The sequence below is a fragment of the Bactrocera dorsalis genome, chromosome 2, assembly GCF_023373825.1.
Source record: "Bactrocera dorsalis isolate Fly_Bdor chromosome 2, ASM2337382v1, whole genome shotgun sequence".
Classification (NCBI taxonomy): domain Eukaryota; kingdom Metazoa; phylum Arthropoda; class Insecta; order Diptera; family Tephritidae; genus Bactrocera; species Bactrocera dorsalis.
This window is the reverse complement of record NC_064304.1, coordinates 60,616,676-60,628,986: the sequence shown is the minus strand read 5'-3', so window position 1 is coordinate 60,628,986 and position 12,311 is coordinate 60,616,676. Positions and strand designations below refer to the sequence as shown.

Sequence of the window (12,311 nt, the reverse complement as noted above, 5' to 3'; positions counted from 1 at the left end):
TATGTGCCCCGATGGCTGCCAGTATGCATGGTAAACTCGATCCCGATTCTACTCGAGAATCGAGTTTTCTCGTAAAATAATCGATTTTTCGAATGTCAAGAACCGATTCTTAATCGACTTCGACTACTGGAGATCGATTCCGAGGTTGAGTGCAGCCTCTCAATGTCCGCGTTACCGGTATGGCTGTTTGTATTACATGGACAATGGTCTGTAACAATGCGAAATTTTTTTCCATATATATATGGCCCGAGGTAAGTAACAGCATAAATAATTGCAAGGAATTCCTTATCCGTTGTACTATAATTTTGCTCATGATTATTAAGGGTCCTGGATATGTAACATACCGGATGTCCTTGATGGGATAAAACTGCCCCAATCGCATAATCACTAGCATCAGTTGTAATAACAAATTCCTTGTCATGTTCAGGATATTTTAAAATAGGATGAGAAGATATTAATGCTTTAAGATTCTCAAAACTTGCTATATATTGTGGATCATTTATATTAATTTTATAATCCTTTTTCAAATACTTTATCATTGGATACGCAATCTTTGAATAATCCTTAATAAATTTAAGGTAATAACCCGTTATACCTAGAAATCCTTTTAATTGCTTTTCAGTTTTTGGAATCTGTAAGTTTTGTATTATTTCGATTTTGTTTGGATTTGGTTTTATTCCATTTGCCGTTAAAATATGACCTAAAAAAGGAGTTTCTTTTTGAAGAAAACTACACTTTTCGGGTTGGGTTTTTAAATTATGCTCTTGTAATTTGGAAACAATTTTCTGTAAGGATATTTCATGCTCTTCTAGAGAGGTGGAAAATATAAGGATGTCATCCAGGTATACCACACAGATTTTATTAATATATTCTCTCAGAACTTCATTATTTAATCTCTGAAACGTCGCAGGGGCGTTTTTGAGTCCAAATGGCATTTTAACATACTCATACAATCCAGATGGTGCTACAAATACTGTTTTCTCAATATCCTTTTCTGCCATTAATATCTGGTGGTAACCCTTTGCTAAATCTAAGGTGCTGAAGTATTGCGCTTTACCTAATTTATCTAAAATACTGTCGATGTTAGGCAAAGGATACTTATCATCAATAGTAAGTTGATTTAGCCTCCTATAATCCACTACAATTCTATACTTTTGAATACCAGACTTATCTTTCTTTTTTGGTACAACTATAATAGGAGAGCTGTACTTGGTTCTTCTCTTCCTTATGATCCCTTGGGCTTCCATATCATTAATTTGTTTCCTAACTTCCTCTTCGTGTTTTGGTGGTAATCTATAAACTCTTGAGTTAATTTGTTGATTACTAATAGTCCTTATTTCATGAACAATAGAATTTGTATTAGTTAAACTATCACCTTCTCTATATATTAACTTACTAAATTTTTTCAAAAGTTTATTAATTACTTGTTTTTCTTGGTTATGCAAGTGACTTAAATCTATAGTTTGGTCTTCACTAATTTCCATAACTGCTCCATAATTTTGCATTATTTTTGATAAAAAAGGAAGACGTATATTATTACCTAATTTAATTTCGAAATTTTCTACATCTATACTTTTTACATTTTTTACTATCCAATCCATACCTAGTATTAAATCAAATGGTTTATTAAATTGCAACATTATCCATTTCATTCTAGCATTTTGTGGAGCACTAAACTCATTTGGACATGGTGTAATTACCTTTTTACTAGGATTACTGACCACGCCATTAATTGTATTTAATTTTTTTTATAGTTTTTTTTTCATTAATTGTAGGTAAATCAAATTTATTAAAACTGCTTTTCTTAAGTATGCTTAAAGTTGATCCTGTGTCTACTAGTGCTATCCATTGTTTATTAAATAAAGTAATTTTTATATATATTTTTGTAAAATCCGAGGCTAATTAAAAAAAAAAATTCTTGTGTATCGTTTCTTTCTTCTTCAGTATTACTGTACTACTTCCATTGGAATAACTGATTGCCTGGTTTGCTGTGTATTATTATAGCTATTATTATTACGTCTATTGGAACCGCCAGGATTTGGCCTTTGACTATTTAATTGATTAGAAAATAAAGCTTGATTGGTAAAATTTCCGCTATTACCCCTATGAAGGTTATTATTAGTAACTATATTTTGGCTAGAAGGTTTGCTGTTAGTATTTTGATCCCTAAAACTACTTGTATTATTTTGTTGATAGCTTGGTTCGCTGTTAAATTGATTTTGAAATTTAATGCTTGGATAGTTTTTTGAATTATTCTTTATTAAAAAAAAGTATTTAAATTTCCTTCATCCATTCCTATGAATTCATAAATGGTAGCCTTAGCACTGGCTAAACTAATTATATTTCTAATGGCATATGCAAATGTTCCAGAAGCTAACTGTTTAATCCTTTGGATTAACATTCCGCAAAAAATCTCCCTCATCGTTACACCATTATCATCAAATGCACAAAATTCAGTTATATCATTTATAATGGCTTTCACTTTTTTGCTTAAATCTAAAATAGAACTTACTCTAAGTAACGTTATATCCCTAGTTAACTGCATCTGGTCCTTTGATGATTTGAAGTGCTGCTTCAACTTCTTCTTGCAAGTATCCTAGTCTGCTGGTCTGTCCAGTTGCAAATAATTTTTGGCATCTCCTTGTATTTTCAAGTCGAACACATTTTGAAAAGTTAATTCTTTCTGTGATTCATAATCCACCATAACTCGATCTAGGGATGTCGGAAATGGAATAAAGTATCGATATATATTGTATCGGTAATTTATGAATATATCAACATCGATATATCGATATTTTTAAATCGATATCGATATATCGATGTATCGGTATGATATGAAAAAAAATATTTGGCCTAATTTACTTTAATCATCTTACCTTACTAGATAAATACTAACTAATAGACATAATTTTTAATAAATCAATAACAACAATTAAAACATTAATTATTTATTAATCAAACCAATATTTATCCGATACAGACATAAGAAAAACTCTTTGATTTACGTGCTCGGCTGTAAGCCGAGTTCTGTTATTGGGTACTGCTAGATTCACAGCAGATGCCACTCTCTCCGAGGAAACCGAAGACGCAGGCGATATCAAATACTTTAGAGCAATGTCGGAAAAGACTGGAGTAAAATGACGAAAATCAAACCAGAATTTTGTTGGATTCCCTTTTCTGGGTATTACAGGCTGATCTAGATATTGCTTTAGTTCGCTAGGCATACCATCACTGGTTGAAGTTGAAAGTAAAGAGTTTGCTGAAGCTGCAGCAATATCTATCATAATTTTTTCATGTCCGGACCACAACGACGGCGAAGATTTTGGAATTATGGTAGTGCGAGTGGGTCTGAGTTCAGGCGAAAGTTGTCCTCTACGCCTATGTTCTAAACGTATTTCTTTTGACAGTTCGGTTATTGCAGTAAAAATGAAGATTACTTTTATTAAAGCCAACACTTGTACTTATTATTTTTTTATTAATTTTTGAACACTTTCACTCTTCTTGGTGTCTGAACAATAAGTGACGCTTCTAGAAACTACGAATTAAGTATTCAGTTGAAACTGTGAATTTCTAAGAAGAATAATTGACGAACAGTGTGCCCACAATTCTTTTGTAAAAAACGCGGGAAAACATCTTTTCTTTTTTTCCTCTTTCACCTGTTGAGTGACGTTGGGGCGATTGATATTCCTCTGCATTACGCTTCTATTACTTTATGAAATTTGTGGGAGTTTGGATTAAACAGTTAGTATAAAAAAGGTTTTAGAAATTTTTTGGTCATAAAAATATCGTTTTTATGCCTTTTCAATACTTATAATATTATATCGATACCTCGATATATCGAAACAATAAATATCGCTCAAAAATATTGTTACATTGAAAAAATTACGAGTATATCGATATATCGATGTATCGATATTTTTTCGACAACCCTAACTCGATCAACTGAGTAAATGCAGGTAGCATTTTCGATTCACCATTGAAAGGGGTAAATATTTTTAATCCCTTTCAATTTTATTTCTTAAGGATGTTGATTGCAGCGCCGCTGATTGGGCCAAAAGCCTTGTGATCGCACTAAGACATTGAGCCATGGTAGCGTTGTTAAAATAGATTAAAAATTAAATGTATTTAAAAAAAAAAAAAAACTTGTTTATTTGATTCAAAAACTTTTTGCCTTCACTTTGTTTAAGGTTCACCGTGGTAAAAAGTATTTCGGTTGATTCACTAGCTTTATAAACTTTATAATGTGAATTTAATTTGTTCAAAGTTTTTGCACTCGCACAGTTTCTTATATTTTTCTTTTTTTTTTTATTTAATAAATGTTCACTGTGTGTGCTGTTTCTGCAGCAAAAATATGCCTCTGTTTTCAGCACTTTTTATTTGTTTAATTGTTTAAATTTTTTTATAAAATTAACTTTCTAATGCCTGCGTTGTTTCTGCGGTATAAATTTTAAACACCTTCGTTTTCAACACTTTTAGGCTATAGCAGTAGCCGACTGCGCCAGTTAAAGAAAAATAAGTCCACGAACTGCGAATAAGAATAATATGACTTTATTCATTAACATCCGAAACTTAAATACAAAATTATTTCTAACTCCTTAGCCTATTTATAGTAGTGAGTAAACAAATATTTTCGGACCATTTAACGGTCGCTCATTGGTTGTTCATTACTGCTATGACAACAACAACATTAGCTACAGACATTTGTCAGGTGATTTGGCGGTTGTCCTGATCGCCGATGAATGTTATTTTATCACAGCATTGTTGCTGCACATGTTGTTGACAAACAAGTGTCTTCATTGTTTGTTGTTGCATTATTTTGTATTACATGTTTAACATCTAAAATAATCGATTTTTCGAATGTCAAGAACCGATTCTTAATCGACTCCGACTACTGGAGATCGATTCCGAAAAATCGATTATTTTACGAGAAAACTCGATTTTCGAGTAGAATCGGAATCGAGTTTACCATTCCTACTGGCAGCTATCGGGGCACATATAAAACCTCCGCACAATAACCACCACAAAAAAAAATGATTTTTTTTCCATGTAATTTATATGGAAAACAGAAAATTTTAAATAGGCACCTCTTAGTATTAATATTAAGACCTCATCTTTTGAGTGACTTTTTTTTACACATTTTCGAAAGTTTTGAGCCTGTTTTTCAGATGAAAAAAAAGGTTGCCTCAGAATGACACACCCTAATATATATACATATATATATATATATGTATATATGTACATGTATGTACATATAACTCGCGCTCACCATTTGCGGGTCCGAAAACGAAAACAATCAAAACAAGAAAACAACAAAAAACGCAAATTGAAGGAAAACAAATTTAACAACAAAGGAAGGAATTGCCTACTCAGGCAAAAGTAAAACCTCTTGGCAATAGTTATTCTGTGTTGGATTTCGAATCTACCGTTTCTGATTCAAAGATAAGCGCAAAGATCTACGACTTCTCGAGAGGGATGTCTGTTTGCTGAATGACAGGAAATATTTCGTTTTGAAAAAAGCTTTCGGCGAAGATATGATGTGTGTCGATCCTCTTTTCAAGGGTGCTTTCTTAGATTTGATGCATGGTGAATATCTGGTCAGTTGTTGATTTTCCAGGCCTAAGGACACACTGATCAATCAGTTGAAGGTGGACTTTTATATTTCATACAATAAGCTCGATAGAACCTTATATGAGATTGCTGGGTCTGACTTTTTGCGGATTTGGCAGAGCATACTTTAATTCGTCCAACCATCCTTATTAGATCTTCGTCGCCGTGTTTGATATAGCTCGGCCGGCAATCCAACGGCCGCCATCGCTTTGAGGTGTTTCAGGAGGGTAATTGCTACTCGAACTTCTTCACAGTCAGGCAATGGAACGTCTGCTCCATCGTCCTCGATTGGGGAATCGGATCCGCCTTCTCCTGACGTTATGCTTTCACTGCCATTCAGCAGGTTGGAGAAATGTTTCAGTATGATCTGGGCATCAGTCACAAGATTACCTCTGACGGTTCTACAAGCGTATGCTCCGGTCTTGAAACCTTCCGTTAGTCGCCACATCTTTTTATAGAATTTTCGGTATCTATTCCATTCCTTTATACCGATTTGCTGTCTGTTGTGATTACAGCTTCTCGTCGTGGAAACTTGTACTTTTTTTCTGCACAGAGGCGGGAACGTATCTTTGCTGCAACTAGATCGTGGTCCGAGTCAATACTGGAACTTCGAAGCGTATGTATTTTCGTGTGCTGTAGTCATATACACCATATAACCATTTTTCGCGCCCTGGCGAAGTCGATCAGCCTCAACCCATTTGAGGCTGCTCTTCATAATAGCTGAATTTACCGAACATTGCGTCAAAGATACCTTCTGTGCTCACCCTGGCGTTAAAGTTGCCAAACACGATTTTAACATCGTGGCGGGGCATCTCTCATAGGTGCGCTCCAAGCGCTCATAGAAGACATCTTATATGGCGGCTATGGTAAGTGCCACAAAGACCTACACATCTCTGGACGTGTCCTCTTAAGAGGACATAAACTAGCTGAGCTTGGACACCTTCCCAATTAAGGGACGGGACATTAAAGATGCATGTCCCTAAATCGTAATCTTTATTACGTGTGCAGTTACCGCCATCAATTTGGGGTCTCTCATCTGACGCTATTGTCTTTTTTCGTTCGGGTGTTTTTTTAAGAGGCGGGTCCCAAACTTCAGAAATTTCATTGCATTATGTTTGGATTGATTGTAGAAAATTTTGGCCTAAAAAACAATGAGAAGGCGATAAAGTTATTACTTGAATATACATTTACTTATTTTTTAATTATTTTTTTAATTTAAAGTCAGTCGTATATACTGGAGTAAAAGGCTTTGAAATTTTTAGTAAAATTTTCACAGTTCTTAAGTGAGATGTGCCACACTTTAACACTCCATTTGTGAAAAATGTACCAAATCCATCCAGACGAGCAAGTAGTATGTATAAAGAAAAAACAAATAGACATTCTTATCCTAGACAATTCTTAAATGCACAATCACCAAAATTTGCTTTTTTTTGTAAAAACGGCTTCAAAAGTACATATTTCACTTTTGTATGGTTTTTCCTTCGTCCAATAAAAGCATCTACATATTTACTTTTTTACTTTCGATGATTCTGTTAAAAGGGACGGCCGGAAATCATGTCGTAAGATCTTAAACATTTTACTTTGAACATTTCATAAAATCTTTGTACATATGAATATTTGGAAAAATAAAAATTTTGAGCAAAATATTTCATTTTTTATATGAAAAAAATTATTGAACCTAGCCGATTTTCGTTCAGTGAAACCCTGTAAAAAACTCAGATACTGACCGATACTTCAAGTAAAAGTACACTTAAAGTTTCACTAAGTCACCAAGGATCTACAACTATTTCTGCAAAGTTTAGTTTTATTCCGATACGGTCTCTTCGTCTTTCCTCGTTTTAAAGAAACTCTTCAACTTAGGAACTGAATTTAAACCTTTCTTAATGTTAATACTTTAGTATAAAAAAAGCATCAATAGAGGAATTTTTATTTTCAGATCTAAAACATACAGTCTGCAGTTTCAGTCCAATGAAAAACAACAACATTTTTTAATTGAAGGCCCACAAATAGGTGATTGGTACGCAGTTGCGTTTATTAGTTGGACGGATCCAAACAAAGATCGTATTGTACAGCAAGGTAAGCGAATTTTATACTTTTAAGTACAATATACTATGTATATATGTATATTAGGGTGTTTTTTTTAACTATTAATTTTTTTCGGTCCCGTCACGAAATTTCCTTGGAAATACCCCCAAAAAAAATCCTTGAAAATTTTAGCTTTTAATATTAACATTAAGAACTGGACCAAGGCATGTAAAATTTTTCCATAGCAAATACACTACAATCGTGTTTTTTTATCTTAAAATGCCTACAGATCAGAGGTGTTTTATGTCACCACTTTGACTTTAGACGCATATTTCTCAGAATTGTTCACTCTACAAAAGTGTCAAGTGCAACAAAGTCGTAACTCATTCGCATTTTTTGTATACTATATATCTCGTCAAGAACTATAGAAAAAATATTCATGACAAATTTGTAGGAAATTTTATTTGATATAAAAAATGTCGGAGGTCAACATCGCTATCATTAATACTTCGCGAGATATTCGGCTTTTTATGTAAGGTTTTATAAAATTTTTATAGATGTATGTATTCGGCCTTACGAACATCAATTTTTTTTTGAACTATTCATTTTTTTCAATCCCGTCATGAAATTTCCTTGGAAATACCCTAAAAAAAATTCCCTGAAAATTTGAGCCCTTAATATTAACATTAAGGACTGGAACAAGGCATATAAAATTTTCCATTGAAAATACATAAAAATCGTGAATTTTTATCTTTAACTTTCTATAGCTCAGAGGCATTTTATGCCATCGCGCCCGAGAGCGAGGCCACGACCACTTTTCCAAAAAAATTTGTCCACAGGTGCTCTTTGGTACTGCGGTCCTCTGAAGCAAATTAAAGCTTTATATCTTAATTTGCTGCATATTTATGGCATTTTCTATGTTTTCGAGTAATGGCAATTTATGGGCGTGGCAGTGGTCCGAGTACCCCCATCTAAGAGCTACAACTTTTTTTGTACTACGAAAGATATCTCCTATGAAAAGCATCCCCAAATGGGTTGAGGCTTATCGACTTCCCCTTAGCAAGAAATATGGTTATCTGTGGTACTACGTGGGCTGCTATATATATTTCTGGCCTAATAATGAAAATAGGCATATTTATCAACGAAAAAGTTTTTTTTTTCGTTGGATTTGGCTTGACCTACACGGAATTCGTCTTTGAGCGAGCGTCGGCCACGATTGAATTCGTTGTACTAGTTTTTCATAGTGCTATAAGATGGTGCTTCATAGCCATACAAAGATTTTAGTTCATCGATGCACTCTTGTCGTGATAATCCACGTCGAAAGTTGTGAAAAATGATGGCACGAAAATTTTCACGAGTTAATTCCATTTTTTGGCCGAGATGAATTTTTTAATTCCCTGTAAATAAAACAATTCACGATTAAATGACAAAACGTTCTGAGTATTGTTATGCTAAAAATGTCAAACTTTCCAATGGAAATGTCAGATTGCACCTGGCAACACTTAGTGTTGCCTATTCCAGAAATATATATAGCAGCCTATGTAGCTTCCAGCATAAGACAATACATCAAGCTACCTGGCTGTCTCCAGATCGAAAAACCACCAACCTTCATCTTGTGATAGACGGAAGACACGTCTCCAATGTTCTAGACGTGCGTGAGATCTGAGGTCCTAATACCGACTCGGACCACTATCTTGTTGCAGCCAAGATTCGCACCCGCCTCTGTGTAGCAAACAACGCACGCCAACAAACAGAACGAAGGTTGAACGTCGAGAAATTGCAATCACAATAGATAGCCGAACGATTTTCTACTCGACTTGCACTCCTGCTCTCTGAGAGCACTCGTCAACAACTAGGTATAAGGGAACTATGGGACGCATTTCAAACTCCTTACGTACAGCTTGAACCGAAACCATTGGTTTTCGGAAAATGTAAAAGAACAGCTGGTACGACGAGGACTGCCGTGTCGCAGCGGATAGAAAACAGACTGCCTACCTCGCAGCATTACGATCGACCATTGGATAGATACAGTTAATTGAAGAGGGAAGCGATCAGGTTGAAGAGCTTGATAAGCTGGCCGACAGGAGTAATGCTCGAAAATTCTACGAAAAAATGCGGCGACTAGCAGAAGGTTTCAAGCCGGAGCATACTCTTGTAAAACCCAAGGAAGTGATTAGGTGGGATAAGCCTCCTCAACATCGCGTATTGTGTGAAAGATTAAAGCTCACCGTCAACAAACTGATTGAACCTTATCAGTGTGGCTTTAGACCTGGCAAATCAACAACTGATCAGATATTCACCATTGGCCAAATCTTGGAAAAGACCTGTGAAAGGAGAAACGACACACACCAACTCTTCGTTAATCTGAAAAATGCTTTTGACAGCACCGAAAAGCCAATACGGCTGTGTAAACTGACGTTGAGCAACACTAAAGTTCGTCAGGATCGGGATGGACCTTTCTAAGCCGATCGATACCAAACGATGTTTCAGACAAAGCGACTGTCTTTCGTGCGACTTCTTCAATCTGCTGCTGGAGAAAATTATTCGAGCTGTAGAACTTAATCGAGCAGGTACAATATTTTATAAGAGTGTACAGCTGCTGGCGTATGCCGATGATATTGATATTCAGTTCTGCTTTCTCCAGACGGAATAAGGAAGCAAAGCAAATGGGTTGCGAATGAGGGCAAGACGAAAGATCACCTGTCATTAAACAAAGAGTCGTCGCACTCGCGACTAGGCACCCACGTCACTGTTGACAGTCATAACTTTGAAGTTGTAGATAGCTTCATCTATTTAGGAGCCAGTATCAACACCAACAACATATGGTGCAAAAGCATGGACGATGACAACATCCAATGAGTCGACGTTGCGAGTTTTCGAGAGAAAAGTTCTGCGAAAGATTTATGGTCCTTTGCGCGTTGGCCACGGCGAATATCGCATTTGATGGAACGATGAGCTGTACGTAGACTGCTATATATATTTCTGGACTAGGCAACACTAAGTGTTGCCAGGTGCAATCTGACATTTCCATTTTAAAGTTTGACATTTTTTAGCATAACATCACTCAGAACGTATGGAAAACTTGCACATTTCACAATATATTTCCACAAAAGTTGGCACAGGTTATTTTCTAAGGCAATAATGTAATCTCCGTAGAAATTGTTCAGATCGGTTAACTATAACATATAGCTGCCATACAAACTGAACGATCGGAATGAAGTTCTTGTATGGACAACTTTCAAATCTGACAAGATATGTTCACGAAAATTGGTATAGATTATTTTTTAAGGCAACAATGTAATCTCTATAAACTTGTTCAGAACGGATTACTATAGCATATAACTTCCATACAAATTGAACACATATGTACATATGTAGTTACTAACAGAAATGCACCTGTGAAGGGTATTTAGCTTCGGTGCAACCGAAGTTAACGTTTTTTCTTGTTTCAACCGATTCATATGTATTTAGATATTCTGAAAACTATGAAAATATTCAAAAAATTCCAGAACGTCAGTTTTTTTGCAAAACGCAAATTTCATTTTAAAAGAAATAAAGAAGGTTTTTTGTTTTGGCTAATTTGAAGTCATAAATAAATATGTATGTATGGATGTAGATGCATTTTTATTTTGATTACTGTTTTTAAATGTATACAGGCCATAACTACCATTACTTTCTAAATAAAAAAGATCCTGTTCGAGGAAAATTAGCAAACATAAACATGTTGTATCCTGAACGTTCGCGCTCCGATAGTATTGAAAGTGGTGTGGTAAATACGTGTTAACTGTTTTATAGATTTTCAATATAGTGCCATATCGTTTGTACGGAGTTGTGAATTCGTCTGACAATTTGTGTTATACTTATATTTGGCGAATACATACTTATGTACCTATGTATGTATGTAAGTATGTGGTATTAAAGCAACAACTTATGGGCTTTGTAAAAAAAGTATACTTCGCGTATTTTGGCTTAAAACTTGGAGATCGGGACAAAGTATGGGAAGTCTGCGAAAGATGTGTTGGTGTAATGTTGTATAGTTCAAAACGGAATCAATCAATTTCATATCACAATTTGCAATCAGCTATTCGTCCCCAAGTTCTGACGAAGACGGTGCTGTGCTTTAACCCAATGACAAATCAAGTTTTGAATTTTAAGATGACATTAGTTATTGTTTTCCCAGGGCGAGCTAAATGATTGGGTAACAGACTTGAATCTTCCCAAAACAGGTGCTGAGTTGCTTGGATAATGGCTAGAAATCAAGAACCTACTTTGGCCGGGTATGTCTTCCACCTGGATTAGATGTCGTGAGAAGTAGTTCACTTCCTACCTTGCCAAAGAGGATGAATTGGTTTATTTTACCACTATTGAAAGTTTGATGAATATATTTAAGATCTCATGCGACCCATCACAGTGGCGTATTTTCATAGGTTTCTATGCTTCCATTCCTGTCGGTCATTCAATACATCTCGGACGGATAGCAAGTCTGCGGTGATTTCAGAATATTGGGCATGTTGCTCGGACAATAATCTAGCTTTAGTAAATTCCCTTGCTTTTCCAGGTCTCTCAGAGGGGCAAAGATAAAGAAAGGTGTTTTCGTTATACCAGATATTCGACGGCTTATGGTTGATCCACGGTTCATCACAACCATGATGAATCCCCAAATAGAAGGAAAAAAAAAG

At 35.3% G+C, this 12,311-nt stretch overlaps 1 protein-coding gene across 19 annotated transcripts in view; it reads left to right on the top strand.

Annotated features, from left to right (window-relative positions):
• The window catches only part of LOC105233177 (zinc finger BED domain-containing protein 4), a 454,786-nt gene that overhangs the window by 178,019 nt on the left and 264,456 nt on the right, over positions 1–12,311 (top strand). For all 19 annotated transcript variants that reach the window (XR_007421869.1, XM_049449889.1, XM_049449886.1 and 16 more), the window contains one exon: positions 7,544–7,683. Coding sequence is in view for 14 of the 19 variants with exons in the window: in XM_049449889.1 (XP_049305846.1) it covers positions 7,544–7,683 (140 nt within the window). In the remaining 5 variants the exon portion in view is untranslated. The remainder of the gene's footprint in view (positions 1–7,543; positions 7,684–12,311) is intronic.